Source organism: Manacus candei, unplaced genomic scaffold (assembly GCF_025592945.1).
Source record: "Manacus candei isolate 608988 ecotype Guabito, Panama unplaced genomic scaffold, ASM2559294v1 h1tg000046l, whole genome shotgun sequence".
Classification (NCBI taxonomy): Eukaryota; Metazoa; Chordata; class Aves; order Passeriformes; family Pipridae; genus Manacus; species Manacus candei.
In genome coordinates, this window is record NW_026138094.1 from 9,328,753 (window position 1) to 9,354,953 (window position 26,201).

Below are 26,201 nucleotides of genomic sequence, written 5' to 3' on the forward strand. Positions count from 1 at the left end.
GGATCAGTAGTTAATATCCAGTCATATCTGTATAAGGATCATATAGTAGCAGTGAGTTTCCCTGGCTGGGGCATCCCAAGGCAGGAACACTCTGAAGAGGTATTTCATACAATTCTTGAAAGTATTGTATTTGCCCAGTAAATTTGATGGACTGAAGGAAGGAGCTTGCCTAAGTTCTCTGCTCCTGTTATTTTTCTTTCTCATCTGGCCAGTATTTCTGGCAAATTCTAAACCTTCAAATAACTTTTAGAGAGGGGGGGTTGTGTAAGGAGAAGATGCCTCCAGCATGCAGGATTCAGTGTAGATGGGACAGCTGGGATTAAGAGAGGTCCAAGGGGTTAGGAGAGTCAGGACTCCCCAACCTTGCAATGGTACTCTTTGGCTTCAGGCATGTTAAGCCAGATTAGATAAATCATGAGACAAAAGTAGACATAGGAAGGAATATCCATTTTCCTCAGTGTCTGCCTAGGGGAAAGATGGACTAGATAGGAATTTGATCTTAGAAGGAACACCTAGAAAAGAGCTGTTCCCAGTTCTCAGTCCAGACCTCTTGCATGCCCTTGTCCTCAGAGCACTTGTGCCTGCACGCTCCACATGAAATGATTGCCTGTTCTTTATGGAGAGATAGAGCAAGGTAGCCCTGCCTGGAGAAGACATTTTGGCTTTAATTTAACAGCAGCTGTTTGCTAGTTATTCATTTGGTTCTTTTTTATATAATTACATGTGTGTCGATATCTCTCTCTTTTTTTCTAGTTTTGCTCTTTTTTGTTTTTTCGTTTACTTTATTTTGCTTTTTTCTTTTTTCTGTTTTTTTTCCCCCTTTAGGTTTCAGAGAAATTATGTTGAATCCAATAAGCCTCCCTGGACATTCCAAACCTCTTAACCAAGGCATTTATGTTGAGGATGTCAGTGTTTATTTCAGCAAAGGACGTCATGGCTTTTAAAAACTCCTTAAAAGTCCCTGTTCTGATGTCAAGTTTATAGGCTGTGCCCTCAAAATGGTGGGAAGCAGTAAGCGTGGTCTGTATGGATTGAGGTCTCCTCCTAATAGGACTCTACAGCCCTGCCTGTACACACGTTAAAGCCAACTGAAACTGTGGTTTTCTGTCACCAGATAACAGGGTTGTTCTTTTCCTCCAATGGTCGCTGTGTTCGTTAAATATTCCTGCAAGGCACAACAGCAGCAATGAGAGCAAATAAAGAGAATTAAAACCCAATTGAAAGGAGTCATCCTAATAACACAGTAAATAATTGTACTTTTGCTTTAAAATAAAACACAAAACAAAAACCAACCAAGCCAACCAAACTGACACCTTTAGTCATGTCCTCCCTGCTTGGAGTTTTCCTTGTAAGCTTGTGTCTTCGCAACACCCAGTGAATGCTGCCATCACCTCTTACGTGGCACCGCCATGGGAGGTCTCCCAGAGTGAGCCGAGGCCTGGAAGAAACTAAAGCAGAATGAAGACTTTTGGTAAGAACAAAGGCAGCCCCGCTCCCAGTTCTTGCACAGAAAATAATGTTGGAAGGAATGAGGATGGAAAGAAAAAAAAATAATCTTACTTCTCTGACAGGAAGAGAGTGTGGTTATCTTTGGAGTGCACATATTCTAGGAGGCTTTTTTTGTCTGTCTGTCTGTCTGTCTGTGTTAGAGCGGCTCGTTGGATCTGACTATATCGTTGTCGTACTCTGGTCTCTCCCTGCTGCTTAAATGATGAGCTTTATCTGAGGAGTTGCTTGGACTTCCCGCATGGATGGAGAATCCATAGCGCAGGAGGGTCTGTGTCCTTGCCAGGACTAGAGCAGTAAAGAAAGTGGAAAAGCATATCAGACGCACGCAGGTCCCAGTTGCTGGGCCTTTTCCAGCCCCCTTTAGCTCTCCCCTGTATTCCTACCCCACTAGAGATTGATTGCAACCCAGTCACATACACAGAACCATCAGCTCAAGGCTGGCTGACTGAAGGAGAGGAAAAAAAAGTATTCTGCTGCTTCTTCTCTGGCAAAAACAGGGGTATCAATCTGGTTCTGGCCAATATTCGTATTCTCTCCCCTTCTCCCATCCCACTTTTGTCTTACTTCATCCAAAACCTCTCAGATGGAAAAGTAAACCCTTTTATCCTGTCCTCAAGAGAAGCCAGCTGCCCTTGTGGCAACTTGCAGGGCTTTCCTTGGACTCTCTGGATGTCACATGTACAGGAAACACAGATTTTCTCACACATATCAGTCATAACCTATAAGCAAAGCAGATTTTTTTCTAGAGGACAAAAAACCTTCCAAAAGCTTCAGGTGTGGCCAGATCCTTTTGAGAGGAATATTGGACCAGGAGCTTGCTCACCAGCCACTCAGCTTTGCTTGCCTTCTTGGTGGCCTGAGATGACCTTATCACATCAGGGGTGTCTCTAAATCACCAGCCCTCAAGGGTCACTGCCACTGGAAAAAGTCATGGTCCCTCTCCACTAGAACTGGGCAGAAGCCTCAGAATGGTATGTTCTGCTTCATCTTGCCTTTACAGGTGACCTTCATGAACTAACCTGGAGATTGCCAGGAGGTTTTAGTATCAGCTGTTCCATAGGGATGTCCCTGGGAATATTCCATTCTCTCGCTTCTTCTCCTGGTTTATTTGCATAAAAAGGTAAAGTGCAATAGAAGAGTACTGGAGAGATGGTGGCAGATTGCTTTAAGTTAACGGACATGCCTTAGGGGGGCATCTGCATTAGTACAAGGAGACCTGGCTCAGGTTGGATGGCTTCAGAAACCATGACCAAATCTCCCAACGACGTTTCCTGCCCGCATCGGAGCTGGAAATGCAAGAGGTGCACTGCCAGAGAGGACCTACAGCCGTGTGTTGTTGACACCTCAATTCTGCAGATTCACAGAGTGAGGAGGAGCTTCACCGAGAGTGTGAATCACTGGGTGCTTGTCTGAACTGAATTTCCCCATCTCCTGGAAGTCGCCCACCTGACCCGGGGATGTCTTGTCCGTCTGAACTGTCTCCTCTCCCTAGCACTGTTCAGGGGACTCTGCTTTCAACCGTGTGTATCAGTTGTAGAGATACATCTGTGGGCCTGGACCAGAAGCCTATACCCAAACACCTTAGCAGAGGAAGGGTTGAATTTTGCAGCTCAGGTCCATCTCTGCTTAGAAGAAATCCTCCGGACCGTACAGCATAATTAAAAGCAGTTCTCCCCACTGTGATAGATGTCTCAATTTGTTTAACACCAATTAAAGTCTCTGGTTCCTCACTGCTGAAAATGAAAGCCAGTCGTGGCTGTTTGCGATTGGTGGCTTTAAGTAGCAAGTCTAAGGATGGGGTTTTTTTAAATTTTATTTTATTTTTAATTATTGTAAATCATTACCTCATTTTCTGTCAATGAGATTCCTCCATCTTTGAGCATTCTTATCTTGCCATAACTATCATCCTGTGCTAATGGGAAATGGGACGGTCCCTTTTCACAGAGACTATAGGGGTGTTCAATGTCTAGTTTCTTAATAAACACTTTATTTTCTAACGAAACAGCTGCACCAGGCTCTTCTTTGAAGACAAAATAAATAAACATTCAGAATGACATGTCCTATAGTCTACTTCTTCGTGACAATGGTCCATGTGTGGGGATTTTGGTTTGTTTTCTTTTTTGGTGGGTGTGGAGGGTGGGATTTACTTTTGTGATGGGAACATTGCTCAGGTGTAGCTCTTGTTTCTGTCACTCTCATCGGGCACAAAGATGTTTTCTTGCCTGAGAGCTTAGCTGCTGATGATCTCAGTTGACAACCTGCTGGGTTTTGTAGCTCAAAATGGTCATATTCTCAGGGACGAGCTGCTACTGCAGGGAGTTTGTGTCAGAGTTTGCCAAGAGTTTCTATAGTTAGTGGAAAAAGTTTTATTAGAAGCCTTATCTCTCAGGGAGCTTGACATTAAAAGATTGTTCTGGCTGCAGTGCTTTTGTTTCAGGACATGTTGTTGCTTCAGGTCTCCTTGCTTGCCTGTGCAAATTGATCACCTGTTGGGTGTTGTTTTCCCATCCTCAGGAACAATTAGCCTCCTGTTAACTAGCAGGGATGTGTTTGATGTAGAGTCAGTGGGGTACAGGTGAGTGCTACACTCAGGTTCCTCATCAGGAGTTCATCTCCAGATTGTTGGATGCTCCAGGAGGAGAAAGAAACCACTCTGCAGCATGCAGGGCTTGGCTTGAGGATGTGTCTTAGTGGTTGTGTCTTGGAATTGTTAACGGGAGATGTCATTTATGTAACTAAAAGCCTCTGTGCCAACCTGCAGGTGACTGTGGCCATGAGGCTGGGGGTGTGTTTGAGCAGATATTGGTGGATGGTGCTGGAATCCTCTTAGAAAACCTGGTAAGAGTTTTGATGAGTAAATCAAAAACATGTTTTCCAGCATTCTTCTGTTCCTATAACTTTCTGGCATGACTTTCAAGCGAATGTCTCAAAATGATGCTATGAGTGAATTTCTGCATGCCATTCCCTTCTAATGACTATGTCTCTAGAAGTGATTGGATGCTGTGGTTTTCAGGATTAGGTGATGACTGAGACCTTAACCTTTCCAGGAATGTCTTTAATGCCTGAGGCAAATGGTTGTCCCCTGACATAACCTTACACAAAGGATGAGTAGCTGAGCTGCAATGGATTTCATCCCTGTTTCCTTCTCCTTTCTGAGGTGTGGGAAACAAACATGAGTGTTGGAAGCTCTGCCTCTTCCTCCCCACTACTCCAGGATCTGTTATCAGATTTCACAGACCAGAAACATTTCAAACAATGGTTGATTAGCTAATTACCTAGGCTACTGGTATGGTGGTCAGCTTTGTTTCACTTGGCTTTGTGTTTCAGGGCAACTGACTCCTTACATAAGTATTCCTAAAATGTTTTTAACTCTGCCAGTTCCAAAGGAGCTGGTTTAACTATGCCCACAGGCTCTGATGTGCATTGCAGAGGGATTTGGCACTTGTTTCTCCTTGTTCTTGTTTCTTGGTCATCCCTTATTGCCTGAATTACCCATGTGAAGGCTCCATCTTCTTTGTGACAGTGGACCATCAGTTGATGCTGCTGTCCTGCTCTCCCTCCCAAGGCTGGCTTCAAATGACTCTTGAGCTGATTTCAGAGCTTGCTACTGAGGAAGCTCAGGGTACTGGTTTGGTAGGGTGCAGGCAGTGGTCCATATCAGCTCCTCCTGAACACCACAACCCTGCCTTCTTAGTTCTTGTAGAGTGTAGAGCCTATGCGTGAGTAAGCAAAGAAAAAAAAAGTTTCTCTGCATTTTGACTCTAAAAAGATGGAATCATGTTTCTTTTAGTTCACACTTGGAGTCAGCATGATGGGCACTGTATATTTCTGGCACTGTAGCTTTCTGCAGGATGGAATCAGTGCATGGCCTGGTGGGACCTTGGGCTCAGACTTGCTGCAGGGCAGTGTCTGATGTGCATGATGCTGCAGGTCATGATCAGGGTATATTGAGTCTCCACAGCTGCTTATCCACATTGCACCAAACGAGTCCTGATGCTCTTTGCTGCTCTTTTCTTTATTTAGATGTGCTTTTAAGGAGTCACCCCTTCTTTCCAAAGAGGCTGAAGCTTCTTTTGAAGGTGGTGGTTTTGTTGACTAGGAGGTCTTTGCTGTTTCCCTGTATCTGTGTCCTGCTGTCGAGGGAGGCAGAATTCCTGGGAGCTGTGGGCAGTCAGAGGGAGCTGCTTCTGCTGATTCAGCAAACTGCAGCACTGCATCACTGCTGTGCTCTGACTTGTACCCAGAACAAGCTGCAGATCCTCAGGGTTAAGCTCTGGCATTAGCAGAGGATAAAGAGGCCTAGACACAGGAGTAAAGCTAAAAACCATGGGTTTGGAGGAGCAGCAGCAAGAGACCATAAAAGAAATCAATGCTGAGTGACTTCATTTTTCTTAACATTTGGAAGCACTTTTGGTGCAGTTTGTGCAATGAGCCAAGGAGTCCTTATTAACCATGTACTTACCAGTGCCTGCAGAGCCTGAGCAATTGGAAGAAAAGTTTTACAAGCTGTGGGGAAGTGCATACAGCTGCTTTGAAGGGAAGAGAGTATGACAGGAGACCAGCACGCACACAGCTGGAAAATGTGCTTTACCTGGTGAAGAGATGATGTATCTTCTGCTCTTGTGGTGAATTTTGCTTTGCCTGTCTCTTTTGTGGTTTTTCCAATGTCATCCCCCCTACATTCCTTGTGACAGACAGGCTCCTTGGTGGTGCCAGCATGTAGTCTGATGCCACAGAGCTAGAATAAATCCCAACCCACACTCCCACACTGGTTAATAATTGCAGGAGGATTCCTTCATAAAGATGATGGTCTCTCCAGCAGTAAAGCAGAGTGCAAGTACAAGACAACTACATTTGAATTTTTATATTAATTTTGAACTCGTGAGTGTAACTGCTGACTAATCAGCAGGAATAAATTTTGGTTGTTCTATACAAAGTGGAGGGATTTGTTCCAAGCGCTGGTTAAATGACTTGCTCTGCTGTTAGTGAGTCATTTGTGACCCGTGTTTGATTCCTGCAGAGAAGTTGGCTTTTTGTAAGGATTTTCTTATGATTTCATAATATTTGGCCTTTTTTTCTCAAAGGTTTTGCTTCAAATATTCATGTTGTGTGATGGATGCTGGTTTTGCTCTCAGGTTGGATGAGTGAATGTTTCAGACAGGCAGCCAGAAATGTAATATGCAGAGATGCTCTTCATTCAGTCATGTGGTATTTGGGGTTGTCCTTAACCCCATGTTTCTCTTTTGTATCTTGGGACCGGTACCATCCCAAGAGATCAGTCTGCAGGCAAGAAAAACTGTCTTTGCCTGGGCCTTTGGAGTAGTTAAGAGCTTGTTTTCAGAGCAAGTAGCTTTCATGGCTCCAGCCTGAATTCTGGGAGCAGGCAGCGTCTGACCTGTGTGTGGATCTCCATCCACTGTTGTCAGTGCAGCCACTGCTGGAGGTCAGCCTTGTTTGTGGGGAGTCAGGCAGAGCCACACTGAAGTTGCATTAGGCTCGGTAAACTGCCAGGACGTCTGAACAAACTGACTGTGGCCAGGTCATCATTATTTTAAGTGAGTCAGAGATGTGTCTAGGCTGTTTATTAAGATAATTGAGAGAGGGAGGGAAGGATATTTGCTGTCCATGGACAAGGCCAATGAGGTGGTGGAGTATATTGCAACATCTGATAAAAGCGAGAAGGAGCTCATGGTCTTGCAAGCTGATGTATCCAAGGCCTGGTCCTGCCAGGATTCAGCTCCTGGTGCCAATAACAGGCATGTAAGGTGACATCATGATAATACAGTGTACACATTTCAAATGTCACTGTTGTGAGCTTGTCTTACTGGGCTAAAGAGTTGTACCTTTGCTCAGGTTTCCTCATGAGGCCTTGTTGCCTGGAAATTTTAGAGATATTCTGGATCAACCAAGCATTTTGGGTTTGCTGTGTCAATGTCAGACAATATTTGAGGATGATAGGAACAGCTGTGCAGTCACTTCTTCCTTGATAGTGCCTGATCCAGTCCCTAGCAGACTCCTGAAGGTGGCTGCAGGTTTGCTTTGTGTATTCTGAGAGACATTCTTTCATCAGATGGTCCCAGAGGGTTTGAAAGTTTCAGAGTGTTTAAGCTCCAGTCACATGCTCAGCACTGCTAGAACAGCTCCAGTGGTACCCATCCCCCAAAACCACCATATCTCACGGTGCACAGATGTTGCAGGCGACTGAGAAGGGACTCACTTAAAGGCAGGTAAGTGTCATTTTTCTCCTTTCAGGGAGCTGTTGTGTGTAATGTATTGAATTCAGACCTCTAGCAGCAATTATTTTGATGGATCTGCTCTAAATGCATAAATGATAAGTGACTGCATTAGACAGTATCAGTGAGAAACTGTCAGTCCCTGCTCAGGAGAAAGCAGGGGCTCTTCTGGCTGGAAGTGCTGCAGATCTGGCACTGTGTGGGAGTGGAAAATGAGAAGAGCCATGTGCTGCTGGAGACCAGGGTTAACACCCACGGCTGCTCCTGTTTGACCACCCAGGTCAGGTCTGGAGACTGGAGGATGCAGCTGGGGTGCCAGCAGGTATGGCAGAGCTGTGGGAGGTGGTTGGCATAGCTGTTCGCTTCTTTAGAAAACTTGGGAGCACAGAACTGCCAGGGTGACTCCTTGATGATAGTGCCAGCCTCTCATTTTCATTAGCAATAAGCTAAAAAAGGCTGTGGTGGGCCTTAACCCTCCTGCCAGGGGCCAGCAGAGCATCCATCACAGACGGATAGCCTGTTTTGCAGCCATATGACACGCTTGCCACTCAATCCCAGCGGAAGATCTGTGCAGCCACGGCTTCAGAAGAAGGTAACAAAATCCCTGACAGTGTATCTTGGATGGCGGTACCATCCTATGACTAGACTGAGTTCAATTTAATCCTGTTAACCTCAGTGGGGACTCCTGGGAGCTGGGTACTGTTCTCTGTAGGTCCTCAAGCTTCTCTGCATGGTTGTAATGCGTGAAGCATCTAATGTTGTGCCAAATTTCCTTCTCTGGATTCAGCGGTGCTGGCCCGAACCTCAAAAAAGCCGAGCAGATTGATATCAATAGCAGTCTCACAAGGGAAGAAGAATATCTCTCAACAAAAAGACAGTCATCCTTAGAAAATAAAGAAGACTCCTGAGCATAAAAGATACAATCAGGTATACCCAAATAGGTAAGGATTGACAACATCCCTTCTAAGGAAGATCTCTAAGATTCAAAAGAGCAAGGACATGTGGTGATCATGAGCTGTAGATACAGCACAGACTGAAACCTCGCTCTCTCATCCCCCAAAAGATCACTGAAAACAAAGGGCTGCACAGGAGTGTATTTGGATGATCCCTTGAAGGGATGGTTCAACCTTTTGGGGCACATCTGTGCCCTTAGTTTATAGCACTGTGAAGCTCATTCTGCCACGTACCTGAGCTATTGGTGTGCCAGCACAAGGAGGGAGGCATCCCAAGCTTACTGGACACGAGCCCCAGGGAATTTTACTGCCCAGTCATCCCTGTCTGAGACCTCTCCATCTCTTGCCTGCCCAGTTCCCTGTGCTCCCTTCTGAGTAAGAACGGATCCTCGTGGGTTGGAGCTTTCACCAGATCTTACCCAGCTCCATGCTTAGGTTCCCCAAGTAGAAATCAGAAGATCACCATCTCTTCAGTTGTTTCTTTGACATAACAACTCTGGAATTGCCCAAAGTGGTGTTCTTCTCTGGAGAAGTAAGTAGAATGTTCTCTGATCATGGTGCAGGGGTGTGTGTATGTTTGTGTTTGTATGCATAGAAGGAATCAAATATTCATAATGGAAAGATGGTGTTGGATTTCCAAGGGAAGAGACACATTTATTAAATGTGATCTACAGCCCAAGGCAAAGAACTGGAAGTCGGGACGGTAACGCCTTCAGGGGCTGTGACATGGAGGTAAGTTTTTGCTGCAGCTTCCCCATCTGCAATTCTGCATAAATGACTGAAGTCCCCCATAGTGCACTGATGGATGAGAAGAGCCTGGCTCTGAGCTTGTTCTGGGTGTGATTCAAGACAGCAGCTCTTGAGACCCTCAGTAGCAAGCACGTCCCTGTGTCATGGAGACTGAGCTGGTGTCTCCCACAGAGCTCAGCTTCAAGCTCAGAACAGCTTCTCGGGTTTGGAAAGAAGCAGGGAGCCACAAGGGTCCTTTCCCAAGGGACATCCAAGCCCAAGTGCAGGCATCACACATACTGCTCCCTGCTCCCTCACAACCCCCTGAAAAAAAGACTCTTTGTTCTAGGAGATATAGATTATATATATTTTAAGGCTCCATGAATCATTCATTGCCCAAAGATGAAACTGAGCATCAGAGCTAAGAAAAGGCTGAGGTTGTGAGGCGAGGAGCCTTCCATTATTTATTATACTAAATCTTGACCGGGTAGTACCTCCTTGAAATCTTGCCTTTGCTTTGGGAAACCCTCTTTTTCTCCTAAAAATCTGAACTATTCTTCTACTTTCAGTAGATAATTGTAGCAAGAACCTAATCGACTGCTTCCCATGTTGTGCAACTTGATGATTGGCTTTCAAAGAGGTGTATGTCCTAATGAGCATGTGAGAACACAGTAGGGCTGTTGAGAAAATCATGGACATGTTGGCTTGGAATGAGAATGAAAGAGTCCTAGTGATGCTATGGGATCAAATAGGGTTGAGGGGTTAACACTGAATCTGGCAAACAATGGCGGGGAGAATAACTGAATGGTTTGAGAAGAGAGGCTGGGTGTTTTCTAACTGAGCCAGACACTTCTAGGCTCAGTGGGGCACAAGCCAGCTGTGAATAAGGGCTTCTGCTCACTTGTGGTCATTTGGTGGTCAGCATGAAATGAGTTTGTGGGTGTCAGCCTTGTTCCTGACAGCCAGATGTCCACAGAAGCAAATGCCAATAATTAAATCCAGAGCGTGGCTGTATGATGCTGGTTTGTGGTGTCCTGACCTCTTGGCAGAAAGAAATAGTCAACACAACCTGTCTGGATAGCAGCAGAACTCTCAGCCAACAAAGTGGAAAGAGAGGAAGAGGGACTGGTTGGTTGTTTGCATTTTCTTTGTGTTTTGTTGTTGTTTGTTTGATTCTGTAATCTAAGAGAAGGGCTGGAAGTTGAGCTTTCACTTTGTAAGATCACGGTTTTCCTTCTTACATCAGTTGTATTACAGCAAGAATTCAGGTTCTACTTTTCCTGATTAAATGTCAAAATGTTGTACCACAGCAGTAGGAAACTATCATGTTGCTTTGCTATTGCCTTTTTAATTACTGTCACCAATTCATTGGCAGGAGTAATCTTACTGCTAAAGGCTGGAGACACCTTCCCTTTACACCACTATACAGCCCCAGGGCTTGTAAGATCCACTTTTGGCAGTAAGGTGAAATAAAGAGAACTTCAATTATTTGCTGCTCTTCATTTGTGCCAGCACAAGACCTTATGAGGCCACAGTTTAACCTGGGTGTCTAGTATGGTTCAAGTTAAAAATAACCCCACTACCAACCCTGCACCCTCAAAGGTTATTTTTCACTCAGAACCTTTCAGGGCACTGCTTTGCCAAACAGCAGTGACAGAACAAGGGAGAGGGTGACCCGTGGTGGGGTGGGGTGACAGGCACCCACAGGGTCGAGTGGGTGGCCAAACCCCCAGCAGGTTTCACCATCAGAGCTGGCAGCTGATAGTTTGCAGCAAGCAAACAGCGTGACACCCAAGACGCTGCTGCGAAAACTGGGAGAGAAATGATTTGGAAATGTGCTCTTTCTAAAGCTTTTATTTTTTAATAGAGAAAACCTTTCAGGCCCCTTTTTAATTCATAATAAAGAGCAGGTTGAAAAGAAGGAGAGGGCAAATGAAGACAGTGAGTCTTGCTAACTTCCTTTAAAGTTGGAAGGTCACCTTTAAAAATGGATGAATGCAGCATTTGGAGGAAGCTCCAAGGCAGCAAGCCTGGGGTTCAGCACTAGAATAGGAGGCAGAACAAAGATGAAAAGAAGAATCCAGTTGGGATCTAGGAATAGCTGCAGAGCTGCAAATCCCTGTGGTGGACTTGGGTGGAGGCGGTGTTTAAGGGAGCTTCTCTGCCCACTCTCTGAAAGCTGCAGTTGTGCGTGGTGATGTGCTGGGGAAAGTTAAATTTGGAGCTGGATAGCCAGCTGGACTGAGCAGAGACACATGGACTGGTGGTATCACTGTAGGAGTAAACTGGGATTTGGGATAAGATTAAAGCACTGCCTGCCCATTTGCATTCAGGACAGTGAGTAACCTGTTTTGGTTGTGTTCCTGATGACTTTTCCCCTTTCCTGGGACTCTGTGGGGAGTGGGAAAAGGGTATTTACAGCATGAGTCCTGGTGATGATTTGCTGGACAGAAATCTTTTGGTCTGTATTTTGGATACTTTCCTGTCTCTGGCTACTTTGGTCCTCTTTGTGAGCTGGTGAAATCCAGGGCATGGTAGCGCCGCTGTGTCATATGGAATTATGTGAATATACTCCCTTCTCCTTACTCCATCCAAATCAATATACTGGATGCTAAGACACAGCCATATACTTCATGCTCCTCAGTTACCTGCTTCAGAAATCAGGTAATTCCTCCCCAGAATACTCCAAAGATGAGATGTCACAGGGGAAGAAGCCTGACAGTTGAAAAGGTAACCCACCCTTGTGTCCAACAAGGTGCTTTTCCTCCCAGTGCCAGCCCTTCCCACCTTTCCTTGAAAACCCCAGATGCATCCTGGGAGTTGTGGACACCAGGGGAGGAGTGGGAACTGTGACAGGGGAAACCTGTGACCCTGGTGCTGGTCTCAGCTCTGTTTGCCCTGGGCAGAAGTTCCCTCCGTTGGGGGAACAGTTCTTAGGATTCACCTGAACTCATATTTAAGCACTTGCCTGTCTTTCCCTCTGAGCCAAGACGCAGGGGCATCAGACATGTGCTATCTGTTTCTTATTAAGTGGTTTAACAAGCTCAGCTAATTACAATGTACTCAAGGATTTTGTAGCTTATGAAAGCAGTCCCTGTTTGTTTGTGTCAGTGCTTTAATACATTAATACACCAATTAAACCTCGGGAGGTGTGCGTGCTCACACAGCTGAACACACGGGGAGGCACGTTGATGGTTTTCATGTCAACTGGGGCTTCTCTGGATGTTTCAGCTCCAGCTCTGAAGGGATTCTTGTGGTTTTGCACTCAGCCTTGTCAGTGAAGGGACATGCATCCCCTGCATAAAAACATTGTTCTCCCTGCCCAGAATCATGTTGTTTTACAAGACTCAGGCAGACATGGGCACTCTGTTGTTAAGGTTCTCAGACAGGCTTGGGAGAGTTTTGCGGTCTTTCTTTCCTTCTCGGTGCTGATGATACAGGCAATTTGTGCATGAAAGGGTTGTCTTCTCTCCCTCAATTAGTCCCAAGGGGTCACCAGTGGGAGCATGCTGTCTGTGACATAAGTATTTGTGTGCAAAGGGCCGGCACATTCATTAAGTTACACAGTAACGAGCAATAATCAGTGCACAAGGCACCCAGCGTGAGCCAGTGCAGGGATGGGGCTGGAGCAGGCAGGGAGGGTCGGAGGTAAAAGCATCCTCCAGTGCACTCATAGCTCAATGAAAAGAAAGCAATTGTGGGGGGAGGAGAAGGAGAAATGACAGATTAAAGGAAATTGAGCAGCTGTAATAAATACACTTGAAATTGAAGTGATTATATTCCCTGCGGAGCTGAAGTGCTGAGGAGGGTCTGCAGAAAGGGCAGCTGCACAAAACCAGTGGCCTTTCGGTGAACAGGCTTACAGGGAATGCAAAATGAGTTGAAGAAATCTGGCTGGGCTTTAGTACAGGTCTTTCAGATACAGTTGGGAAGGCTGCCCTAAATAGTCAGTCTAGTAAAAATAAAGATAATAAAAAACAGGATGAAGGGACTGACATACACCAGACTGGCTAAGCAAGAGATTGAGACTGCGATGGGGCACTGCTGAGAGCTGGTACAGAGCATGTGGAGGAGAAGGTGTTTATCTTGAGTGTGGTATATGGAAAACTTAGACTGATGACAGAACAAAAGCCAGCTTGAATCAGCAATAAGAGAAGGATTATTAAATATTTTTCATCTGCCAAAATTGCATCCAGCTTTGTAGAGAATGAAGAGAAAGATCTCCCCATATGAGTGGCCAGCTGTTCAAGGGCATGGAACAAGGTGAGCATTCTCTACAGATGAAGAGCACATCCCATAATGTACACCTGAGGGCATGCACATGAGTTGCAAAACTCTTTGCTGACATTTTAAACTGTCTATTTAAAATGGAGCAGCTGGATGAGAGTTGGAAGTGTTGGAAGGTGTTGGACATAATGGAGACAAGTGACAGACCAGTAAGTTTAATGTTTGCTCTGGGAAATTCTTGGAAAGCTTCTTAAGCTTTGAGGGATGTTGTGAGAGAACACCTGGAAAGCAATGGTTTGTTAAGGCCAAACTTACGTGGCTTGAAGTTGTGAGAGGTCACACTCAACTAATCTGTTGGCATTCCCTGAGGATGTCACTGCCACTATATCTAAGGGAAATTCAGTGGATATAGTACACTGAGATGTTCCACAAGTATTTGACAAGGACCAGCATCTGAGATTAATGACTGAGGTTAGAAGCATCAGTGCAGGATTTAAAATAAGAGCCTCTGTAGAAATCTGCCCTAAGAGCAAGGGACAGAAAAGAGCTATGGTTAAAAGTGTTTCCAGTTGGAAAGAGGTTGAAAGTGATGTGTCCTGAAGGTCATTCTTAATCACCTGTTTTTCATGATGTCTGCTAACAAACTGCAAAGAAAACACTGAAGGAAGAACCAAAGTCCTCTCTTTTGTATCATCACGGACTGAGGTATTTTTCACCAGCTCTGACTATGGCCAAGGCCCCAAACGTAGCCAGTGCCTCTCGTGATTTGGGATGTGTTGGAGAGAGAGGGATCTCAAGAGAGAGAAGAGAAGCAGAGAGAGAGAGAGAACACCACTTGGACCTTCCTGCAATACTGTGAGCAGTACTGGGAATGTATCCACACTGGAAGAGACATGGCACAGGGAAACTGCCATTTGTGCCACAGAGACACAGCGCTATCCATTAAGGAAGGAGAAATGAAGCAAGCTGGACAGCACAGAAATTTGTTGTTCATTGATCTCCTTCCAGAAATGAAGAAGTGATTTTTGACAGCTCGGCAATTACTTATTCCTTCATTATTTTTTATTTTTGTCTTCTTTCTCTACAATTCCAGTTTCTAGTCTGGGGACCTCAGATGACTTGACGTGAGCTCTCGTTTGCAGGAGAATTGCAGCTGACTGTGTAAATGCAAGAAGTCTGAGCGAAGTTTTGAACTTTGGGTGTTCATATGCACTCAGATATTGATCTGGGCAGGTTTTCCCACTAGCTGCTTGAAAAATCTCTGCCCTGGGAAAAGGTTAAGGGACTTGATTTAAACTCTGATTGATAAAGAAAAGACATCAAGGTGACCTTTTTAATACAAGCTGAATTTGGGGTCACTTTACAAGCTCAGATTGCAATAAGGAAACAGGATTTGCAGGCAGACTGATGGATTGGATTAGTGGACACTGGCCTCTGATTTTTCCATGTTACCATCCCAGGATCTGATGATGGCCCTCCAATTAAGGTAGTTCAGGAAAGCAACATATATAGTCTTGTTCAAGGTATTTTCTGATGAAATGAGACCTGTCCTAGGCTAGTGAGGAAAAACAGCTAAAGGCATATTGGAGATCTTTCCACCATTATACTCCACTCTGTGCTCTTCAGCTTCACCCACATATATTCATCTACAAATCACAGTTGCCAGCTTTGGGAGGTTCTTTTTATGCCTCTGCATCCTCACCTAACTGCAAAACAGTATTACCCTTTCCCACCTTTCCCAGCAATCTTGCTGATTTTTCTCCTCTCCATTAGCAGTATGTTCTTGCTGTAAAACTTCAGAATGCACATTTAAATTTAAGCTGTTAAGCCATATATGATACATATATAGAAGTATATATATATAATCTTGGTTTTGTAGCTGAAGTTCCTAGTGGGTTGCCTTCCCCATGTGCCTTGAATACCAACTTAACAATCATCCAGTCCTCACACATAGTTCAGTTAAGGCTGAACATGCACCTTTCCACCATCTGCAATTAATCATGTCTTCTGAAGCTACCAGCCCTGCAGAATGTTTTCTTGAGTCTCACCAGGACCTTTAAGAAGAATTAACTGGCTATTTTTCCTCTGGTGCAGACACTGATGTTTGGCCACAGGAGAAAACTGTAGGATTCTTTTTTTTTTCCCTCTTGGACTCAGTGAAGTTTGTGCTGTTTTTTATGAAAATTCACCCAAATCAAGTGGCTCATAATGGCGTGAGACATTGCTGAAAGATGACAGACTGACAAGTGGAGAAATATATATTGTTTTATCATCACATGTTCTCCACACACTGGGGGTGTCAGAGACAATAAAAAAAGATGGATTCTCATCACAATAAATGCAGGACATAGCAGGGATATGGTGAAGCAGTGCCATCAGGGAAGGATGCCTGGGGTTCCTTAAGTAGTACTGAACTCCCGGTGATGAGGGATTTCCAAAGCCTTACTCAAGGAGATCTTTTTCTGGTTCACCTCTCATTCCTCGAAGAGCTCTGTTCCTGCCTAGGAGAGGAAGGTGCTGTTGACTGGACAATGCCTCAGCCAGTGCCTGTGAAACAAGTCGGATTCCACCGTGGAGCAGCTCTGGAGTCAATGCATGGCTGAGTTGCTGCCTTTCAGGGATCCACTTCTGTGAGATGGACCCAGGGTACTGGTGGGCTCCTTTCTCTCATTTAGAGCTGCTTTGCTGTTACCTTCTTTCTTTTTCAGGTCCCCCCCCTTTCAGGGGAACCTTTTTCTAAGGTTCCCCTTCTTCTGTTGGTGTGCAGAATCACTTTAACACTAGTACAGCATTCATTGCATCCTACTTGTGACTCAGACATAGGCCAAAGGAGCAGGGGAAGCACACACCTGGAGGGTTAAATGAGGACCAGCTGCTATCCCCATCAGATTAACTAATTCCTTTGTAAAATCCTCCTCCTCTTTATCTCCCTCTGCATAATTTGCTGCCTCTTAACAATAGCCTAAATCACCCAAACCACAGTAATTTTAGAGCCCAGCAGGCAGAGCTGTCTCACATTACTCCTCCTTCAGGGGTTTCCTTTTGCAGGAGAAGTTGGAAAGATGGAAAAAGGGATGTGTAGACAAGTAGGGAGAAAGCCAAGGAAACCTCAGGCAGAAACAAAGACGGAACAAGGTCCGTTTGGGATGTTAGGAAAATGTGAGTCCGAGGGAACACCTCATCAAGCCATAGACATAAGCACAATTCCTGTGTCAGTCCTGCGAGAAAGGGAATCACAGGAAGTGGGAAGGAAGAGGAGAGATGGAAATTGGGCAAATTGGAGGGAGACTTTCTAATGAAATCCTAACTTGAGCCTGAGATCTGTCTTTCAACACCTCATGTTTTTACTCCATATGGCCTTACTTTTGGAATTTTCTTGTTCTGTGGGTTTGGCTGCATTAGCCACTCATTTAATGATCACCAAAGGAAGTTGGTGGTGGCAAAATGACTGGGAATGGAGCAAGAAAAGACATTGCTACCCAGAGTTCACAGTTGCCAAAAGAAAAAAAAAAAAAGGCAAAAAAAAAAGCACATGATGCTGTTTTTTCAAAAATTGTCTTTTCCTTTTGTGATGATGCTGAGGATGGGAGGATGGCAACAATCAGAAGCATTTCCAACCTGCCTGGAGCTCTAGCTGGAAAATGCAGAAGATGAGACCCTCTCACCAAATTTCCTGCCTTAAGGTGGTTAGGAAATTCTGTCACAACAGATTTTTCTTGAAATCTTTATGAACTTCCATATCTGGAGGGAACTACACTTTGTCTAAAGATACTTCTTCATTTTGCACCCAACTTTGGGGCCAGTCCTTACTCTGTTCAGAGTAAGGGACCACAGTTGTAGTACAGCATGTGAACCTCTTCCAAACCATACCTTTCTTTAATGCCACCCTTCTAATAGTCATGTAGTTTCCAGAACATATTCAATATATCTGGAATTTTTTAGCATTTGTAGTGGGGGCTAGATCCTTCAAACTGTGGATCAGGAAAGAGACTGAACAGTATTGAAATAGTAGTATCAAAACCCCCTGAGAATCCTCAAAATTACAAGGAAAAGCTTAATGCTGTGACCTGAAGCCTGTGCTGCAATACCTACCTGGCTATGTCAGCAACTGCAGCATGGCACTGAAGTTGATGGCTGGGGTGGGGATGACACCAGCAGGATCTGGCTGGTGAGAATAAAAAGGGTGATGATTGACCATGGGTTGTCTGCTGGTCAGAGATACACCCTGCTGTGGGGGTCAGTACTGGCTGGGCTGAGCTCTCCTGGGTGCCAGCAGTGGTGGTGCACGATACACTTTTGTGTCTGCCTGTCACTCTGGAGCAGGAATGACATCTGATCAAGGCTGTTGCAAAGATGAGAGGGCATTTCAGTGCTGCTCCCAAATTAAGGAGTGTGAGGAAGACCTGGTGCAGCCATGAGGGTTGGGAGAAAGGTTCACGTGGCATGAGGCAGTTAACTCAGCCCTGTGTGACATCCTCCTTCTGGGACGTGGGGATGCCATAGCCTGGAGGACCACAAAGGCAAAAGTTCAGGCTGAGTTTACTGAGAGCAAATTCCTTCCTACAAAGGACCCAACATCTCATTTCTGACCTTGCAACAGCTCAGCACAATTCACATGCAGCCATGGAGGGGCTGCTTCCTGCACCAGGAACTGGAGTCTGTTCCCATCTCTGCGGTGAAGTTTTGACTGGGGAAATATGAGGCCCAACGCTGCCTGAAGGCAGGTGCTGCCGGGCTCCTGGCCCTGCTGGAGCAGGCAGAGCCATGGCAGTGAGCTCACAGGCTGGGGGAGCCGATAGCCAAGAGCTCCTGGGACCTCAGGGTAGAAGGTAAGCCTCTGCATTCCTGCTGAGAGACATTCTCAGTGCTGGGAGATATTCTCAGTGCTGGGAGGCTGCTGCTGAGACCCGGTCACTTCCAGCTTTCTTGTGATTATCCATCTCAGCAATAGGCTGCTGTTAAGTGTCTGATTACTGTGTTGTTAAAGCCTTAAGCCTGAAATCTGACTATCACGTGGTCCCTCGAGGGGCAGCCGAACCTCCTCCATCCCTCCACCAGTAATCCTTCCTTTCCCTTGGAAAAATAATAAAAAAGAGAGACAAGTGGTATCTGTCTGCAGCAGTACTTTCCAATCAAGTGAAAACTAGCTGGAAAATCAAATCAACCAGTAAGTTCCTGCAAAACAGAACTCTATATCTTTAAAATCTCCTCTTTTGAAGGGATGAGCTGAATGGCAATAGCTGCTGATGTAAAACAAACCATTATTCCTTGTATCTCCTCTCCAAGCCCCCCTCCCTGCAGATGCATGAGTCTGAGGGAGGCAGATGCTCTCTGAAGACTATTTTCCTCCGTTAAATAAATTCACTTTCAAATAATGTGTAATTAAATGTGTGGTATTGAATTAATGTTTTATTCTGAGTGCTTTGGCAGCAGGGGACCTAGGGGCCTGGCTGGTGGAAAGAAAACATGCTCACCAGAAAGACTCCCTTCTCTCTCTTTCCCTTTTCCTCCCACCCTGCCAAGAATCCCAATCCCTATTTCCAAGAGCTGCTGGAGTGTATCAGTGAGTCAGTGAGGAGGATGCTTTGTGTATGATCCTTTTTGTGATACATTGCCATGAGGCTCTTGGGCATTTCACCCAGTGGAAAGACCTCTGCAGCCCACTCTGTCCCTCCTCTACGTGTCTTCTGATGGTCTTCCTCTTCAGAAGAGCCCAGCTGTGTGTTAACCCTTGTATACAAAAAGCAGAGCCCAAGTGTCCCCTTGGGATGTGAAATTGGTGCTGGATGCCTAAGGAGACAGACTGCTGAAGCTGGAGAGGCAGTTTATCTTTCCAGCCTAGTGCCAGCCAGAAATTATTTGAGAAGGTGAAGATGATGTTGGTAATCATTGGATGTTTTTTAGCTCTTTTGTCTGGAATGTTAATAAGGTTTTGGTCCCGTCAGCAGTGTTTTGTGTTCCTGTGGGAGCCAGCTGAGGAGGAGTCAGTGCATACAGAGACATTGGCAAGCATGGGGTGAACCTTTGCTTTTTCCAGGGATCTCTGTGAAATGGCTTTCGGTTCTGTAGGACTATGCAGTGGTTATGCATCCCAGTTGAGACTGCTCAGCACCTAGTAGCCATGGGACACTTTGCATTGCTCTCTTCATAAAATAGTTACTAAGTGGTTTGTACTCAGATTTATGTGACTGAAATGGATGAGAAGGGTTTGAAGTTGTGTTTTGTGTTTATAGGAGTGTCAGGTTGTTTAAGCTGAGACAGACTTTTCTGCTTAGTGTCTGTGGAGTGGTGCCAAGTGCATTCTAACTGTATTTTTTTCCAGATTTTTTCATTAAGAAAATGAGATTTTGGTTTGGTTTGGGTTTAAACTTTGCAGGTATGTCACTCCAGGTAATGTCACTCCAGGTAATGTCATCCAGTTCGGAGTGGTTTTCAGTGTGATGTAGTGAGGGACTCTGGCAGGTCTTGGACTTGCATCTGGTGAGTTGTTGGTTTAAGGTGTGATTGTGCTTTTCCTTTCTCTCAGCTCCTTTACACGCACACACACACTCCCTTTCCACTTGCCTTCAGCTCTGAGAGCACTGTACATGTGGACTGTTGGTGGTCGCTGTGTGGCTGCATTTGGAGCTGGTGCAGCAGCTCAGGTTACGGCAGCTCAGCGGGTGCTAATCCAGTCACTCCATGCTGCAAATCACATCCCTCTGTGGAGGTTGAGGGCTGTTCTGCAAAAAGACAGCTCTTCCTTGAATCAGTTCTGGCTAGAGTAAGCTAAAAGGCAGCCCTTTGGGTCAGGGCTCCCTCTCCATCTGCTATTGCAACAGCAAAAGCCAGAGGAGCTGATGATGTCCTGATTGCCGGAGGTAGGCTTGAAAGTGGTGGATGTAAGGTATTTACAAAGCATCAGAGATCTGCAGGCAGAGGTTGGTCTGTTTTTCTGAACCTGATTACACTGACAGCTCCTGGTTTAGACTGGCATTCCTGGATAATTTTTTTAACCTAGATTGCCCAGCTAAATGCGTCAAGGCTTGTTATTTTTTACCGAGGTTCATTTAGCAGCATGTAGTGCATTAGCTCTGGGTCTGCTGGGTCAGCTGGGCAATAATGCCTCCTTCCCACCTGGGAGCTGCACTCTTGCCTTGCACTGCTCATAAGGAATGAAGGTGATGGTAAGAAAATGAAAAGAACTGCAGAAACATAAAATAGTTATCTTTTAAGGTCTTTATGGAGTGTGATCCTTGACTGAGCCAAAAACTGTAGTTGCTCCACCAGGTTCTCAAAGATTCAGATATGCTTTGCATAAACCTCTATGATTTGTGTCAGAACTGCTTGGTACTTATAATCAACAACTCTTTTGAATCCAAGTCCTTGAAGGGTGTCTTACAGAGGAACTTGGCAAAGAACCAGTGTCTGGGCACAGCGCCGAGTTGCTGGAGCGTGTACCCAGGCCCTTTCCCAGAGGTGGCTCATGTCAGAGCTAGGACAGAAGCCACCACAAGTGGAGGGCTACCTACTCAGAGTCCATGCAGAGATGAGAACCAGCCTGTTTATGTCTCCATTTTTTAAAATGATGTGGGACTGATTCTCCCTTTGTTTACACATACTTCACAGCAGCCATTGATTGAAATCAATATCCTTCATTGACTTTGATGGATTTGCGCCAGGCCAGGAGGGAGACTCCACCTCTGTGCAGCCTGCCTATGCATTATCTTCTCTCACTGTTTGACAAGTCTGTGAGAGAATGACTTACCAGCCCTCCAGTGGCAAGGCTCTTTGATCTGGTCCTACCTGATGTGCACGCTTTGCTCTGATCAGGTACATCGGATAACTCATCAACGTGTTTCGTTGACATCCAGGCTGCAATTGACTGCCTGACATGAAAGGCACTCTGCTTGGTACTTACATGTCTTAATAAGAAGATTTCCAGTATAAATTGTAAGCTTTGATTATTTGGTTTTAATTGTCATGGAGCAGCAAAGCTATGCAACTCTTTATTCATAAGAGTTATTTCAGCAGTATCAAGAAAGAAATGAATGAATCATATTGACTAAGAGAGAACTTTGCTACCTTTTTGGGGACAACTTAGGTATAAAGAAAAGAGACAATTCTTTGGCATAAATTAGTTGTTACAGCAAATGACTCAGCCACTACTAAAAAGTCATTGTTGTTATCATTTATAAAGTGCTGTTGATGCAAATGAGGCTTTAGAAGCTTATGAAAATCAAGGCCATATCTACAAAGAGCCCAGGATCAGACTCAAATCAGGATACCCTAGAAACAGATCTAAAATAAGTCAGTTTTAAAACAGGGCTTGAACAACAAGAGGGGAAAAAATAGAGAAGAAGAAAAAGAGAGAAAAAAAATGCCATGATTTGAAAAAGCTGAGGGAGGGAGCAGCTGGTGATGGAAAGGTGCAGGAAAGGACCTACCTTTAGGGAAAACAGGGCCACATGTGAGAAGGAAAGAAAAAATTATAGAAAATTGATATTGGTCTTTTCTTGGCTAGAATAGAAATCTTCTGGTAAAGAGAGTGGCAAAAGTAAATGGAGAAATTTCTGTAACTTTTTTCTGTTCAGCCAGCAAGCCACATGTTGTTTGTGAATTAATAGTCCAAGATCAAGAAACTCACTAAAAGCACAACAATGAGACAGACTGCTTGCTGATTGGGAGTTTGAAAGAAGGAGATGTGAGGAAATAATTGAAATTAATTAATCTAACAATTGAAATTGACCTGGTGTAAATGATCCAGCATTAGTAGTTTTGCATTTCACTGTAACTTAAGTTCTGGCACTGCTCATGGTTTACTCTGCTTGGAGTTTGATTTGTCCATTTACCTCCCACTGTAGTCATCTGTGTCCAAACAAAATTGTGCATCCAAGTTTCAACTGTATTATCAAACCATTGTTTTAAGTATTCTGGCTGTGATGGGAATCTGAAATGCAGAATTTGCAGTGTCACTGAACCCATCTCTTCTTTATGTGATGCCCAGGACTGATTTAGAAATGAGACAATAATTGGAAAATTAGATTCATGAAATGTACCAATGCAACGTCCCAATATCCGCTCATGTGATTGAAATCTGGTGGTTATTCAAAACAAGTTGTTTTCATTGCACACAGTCTGTTACCAGCTCCATATGCTCTACCTGGAATTTGTAGGTTGGATCGGGGTCTTTGTGCCTTGACCTTACCATAAGCTAGAGAGACTCTGCAATATGAGCATAAAAGATGGGAGAAGAGTCATTGAATCAGTGATAAAAGTGGAAAAGTCCTCGCTTTTCCAGACTCAATCACAGGGGCCAGTGCAGAAGTGACCCATCAGAAAATGGTAGATTGATGTGTAAGAAAAGCAGAATTAACCTTGTTCCCTCTTCTTCTTCCGCTGTATCTCATGGATGTGCTGGGTTTGCAAGTTTAGCAAACTAGAATGTGTTTGTGTCAAGGAGACGAACAGACATGACTGAGGACACATGGGTGCAATGATGGGGAGGAAGAAGTTTCTGGTTTTAGCCACTTTTCTGATTAAATTCACTTTAAGCAGAGATCAAGTCAGCTGTCCTGCAAAAAGGTTCAGAGGCGGTTAGGTAAGATCCCTTTGCAGATCTGCAGCTGCCACCCTTCTGCCTCGGCTCTTCCAGTGAAAGGGAAAGCTTTCTGCTTTGGAGGCTATTTGTAAAGGTGGGTGCAGTGTCCCAGACTTGTTCTTGTTAACTTACCCTCCTGCTGCTGTCACTGAACTGAAGTCACAGGCCATTTCCAACCAGCTGCAGTTTGGGTGCTTTCTGGTGTGATTAGTGGGCTATTCACAACGAGAGTTTGAAACACTTCCTCCATGTGTTAAATCTTGATGGACAAGAAGGAAGGTGGAAAATCTACCCAACTTTCTGTCTGTGTCATGCAGCAACATAGTAATCCCAAAACAAGGACTAAAAGATGTTTCATTTTAAACTGGAATTATTTCGGTGTTGTGTGCTCACATCCTTCCTGCAGATACAGCACGGCTTTGAATGAGTTCCCATCATGCTGTCAAGTCTGCTTATTTACCTGTCAGGTCTTCCCGTGGCTCCTGCAAAGGTTCTTTTTTTGAATTGTCTTGTTGGCTTGTTTTTATAAGTTAATGGTACAAGGGGAGAAAAAAACCCAAACGAGTGGTACTTAGGGGAAGGCAGTTTGCATACACCTTGTCTACAGGGCTGACTGCAACACAGCCGAGACAGATTAGCACACCACTGCCTGCCTAAAACAAATAAACACCAGCTGTTTATCAGACAGGGCTCAGCTTTCTCCAGGAGGAGGTAAACAGATTTATGCAGATGAACCTCTGAGGTGCCCTTGCAGCAGAGCATCCTTCATGGCTACTCTGCCTTCCTTATGAGTTACAGCCAGGACAGACGAGCACAGAGGTGCAGGGTTAGCACAATAACACAGCCATCTGCACTGTGCCGGGGTGGTTTGTCACTGCTTTATGGCCAAAGCCCATCTTTAATAGTAATTTAGAATTAATCATAGTGCTGATCTCTCTGTGAATGGAAGAATTTGGTGTAAAATTCACTATTTTAGTCCTATAGCATGTGAAAAAGCAATTTATTATAACTCACTTATTATTCCATTTGTGTCTAAAATGCTGTGAAGCAAAATTTATGGCCAATTGAGGTTGAGAGAAATTGTGATCAGCAAAAGTACTTTTCTGATTCTGCATTAAGATTGTCCAGTTGCTGTCAAACTACTTAACTTCATGACCCTTTTATTTTTATAACCACCCAAGTTTATTTTAAATCCAGCAGTGCTACAGTATTGCTCCTCTCTCAGTTCAACTCTGCCTGCTGCAATAGCACCTTTAATTCTTCATATAAATTTTCCCTGAAGCTTCTCAGGTAACTTTAACAACTTGCTGCAAAATCTGGTCTTGAACACAGATGGGATATTATTTTAATAATGTAGACATAATTACACAGTTTGTATGCCAGCTCTCAGAAATGTCTGATCATTTATTAAGATGTTGTTGGGAGGAAAAATTGGAAGCTGAACATTTTGGGCAAGACTCTGGAGAGTTCAGAAAGAGAAGTTTGCTTCAGTTCTCATGGTGTCGCTCACAAGAAGTATAAACATTCTCAAATAGTATTGCTGGTTATTCTGAGCAGTTTCCTTTTTAACTTTATCTCACATCAAACGGGGTAATCGGATTGCAATTGCTACATTTCTGAGTTTTTTAAAGTGTCCTTGGGCTCCTCTTAGTACCAGATCATTCCCCTGCAGCTTTCTTGACTGCTGCTATTCAGGAGACCAACAATGCAAATATGTGGTTTGTCAATACAGTAAGTCCAAGGTACTGTAGTGATGAGTGTTATAGAAATGCTTGCCAAGAGAAAGAGGAAAAAATCCTTTCTCTCTATAAAGTAAATTGGTACCATTTGAGCTTTTCTTAGATTAGGACTTTCCTCACCCAAGTGCATCACTTAACATTTCAACACATAATGTCTCAGATTTCTCAAGGTACTCCTTAAACACTCAGCTAAACCAGGTGGAGAAGGCAAAGTCCACATGTGATTTGTTCTCCCTGACTGTCACTGCAGGTTTAATACCAGAATAATTTTAGATGTACCTACCACCCTGTGCCTTAATGTTACAAATGTTATTAATATTGGTAAGTAACACTTTTCAGTCTGCGGAACAATTAACAAAAAGGTCAATGAGAATTCCCCGGAGAGGCATCTTTCATTACAAGGCCCATTGCTTATGCAATCTCACGGCATCCATCTTCCCAAACAAGCCAAAGGCCCAGAGATGGCAGCTCCTTAAACCTGCCTCTGAGCTCCTAATTAAAAAGCTTAATTGTACAAAATCCATTAGGATGCTTGTCTTCTAATCCCTTGGAGTTTTGATGCATTGTGTTACCTATGTTGTTGTAGGGCACATGCCCCCCTGGGTCGATACAGGTACCTGTTCGGACACGTGGGTGGCAGGAGCTGGTGGCAGATTGTGATCTCAGTTAGTGACATGTCCCTGCAGCCAGTTTGAAACCTGGACTTTGTCACCTCCACCTCCTGGATCTGCAGTGTCCCATGGAAAATGCACCTGAGCCAAGGGGTGTGTACCTGTGCCAGATGGAAGAGATGGAAAAGACTCAAAAGTGGTCCAGTTTGTGAGCAAACATATTCAGAGTTATGGACGCTTCAGGGTAGGAGTGGAAAGAGGGCACTGACCCACTTAATGCCTCTGCTTGGGGAGACCTGTCATGCATCAGCTTTTGCTCACCAGGCAATGGAGAAAAGTGTACAGCTCTCCACTGCCCTGCCATGACCTTCAGGCTGAAGCTGGGGGTGGTCTGTGGTGCCAGAGTTCTCAAGGGAGGCAGTAAGCCTCACTGAAGGACAGTTTAGAGAGATGAAGTTTTGGGTACTGTGCCTCCAGAAAATGCTATGGTGGCTGTGCATCTGTAGCTGCTTCTACAGCTTATTATGGGCATTAGAAAGCCTCTTTGTATTGCTGAGGAGCTGCAGGGGTGCTGTGGTATCAGAAAAGTGCTTGGAGGTTTGGTAGCAAGTAGCTGTGCC

At 44.6% G+C, this 26,201-nt stretch overlaps 1 protein-coding gene across 4 annotated transcripts in view; it reads left to right on the forward strand.

Annotated features, from left to right (window-relative positions):
• NTRK3 (neurotrophic receptor tyrosine kinase 3) overlaps positions 1–26,201 on the forward strand; it is a 209,272-nt gene that overhangs the window by 140,737 nt on the left and 42,334 nt on the right. Inside the window, exon 13 of one of the 4 annotated variants that reach the window (XM_051796560.1) lies at positions 826–3,511. The exons of the other annotated variants lie outside the window; for them this stretch is intronic. Coding sequence (XP_051652520.1) covers positions 826–944 — 119 coding nt within the window. The 3' untranslated portion in view covers positions 945–3,511. Of the gene's footprint in view, positions 1–825; positions 3,512–26,201 lie in introns of those variants that run through there. 4 annotated transcript variants of the gene reach the window in all.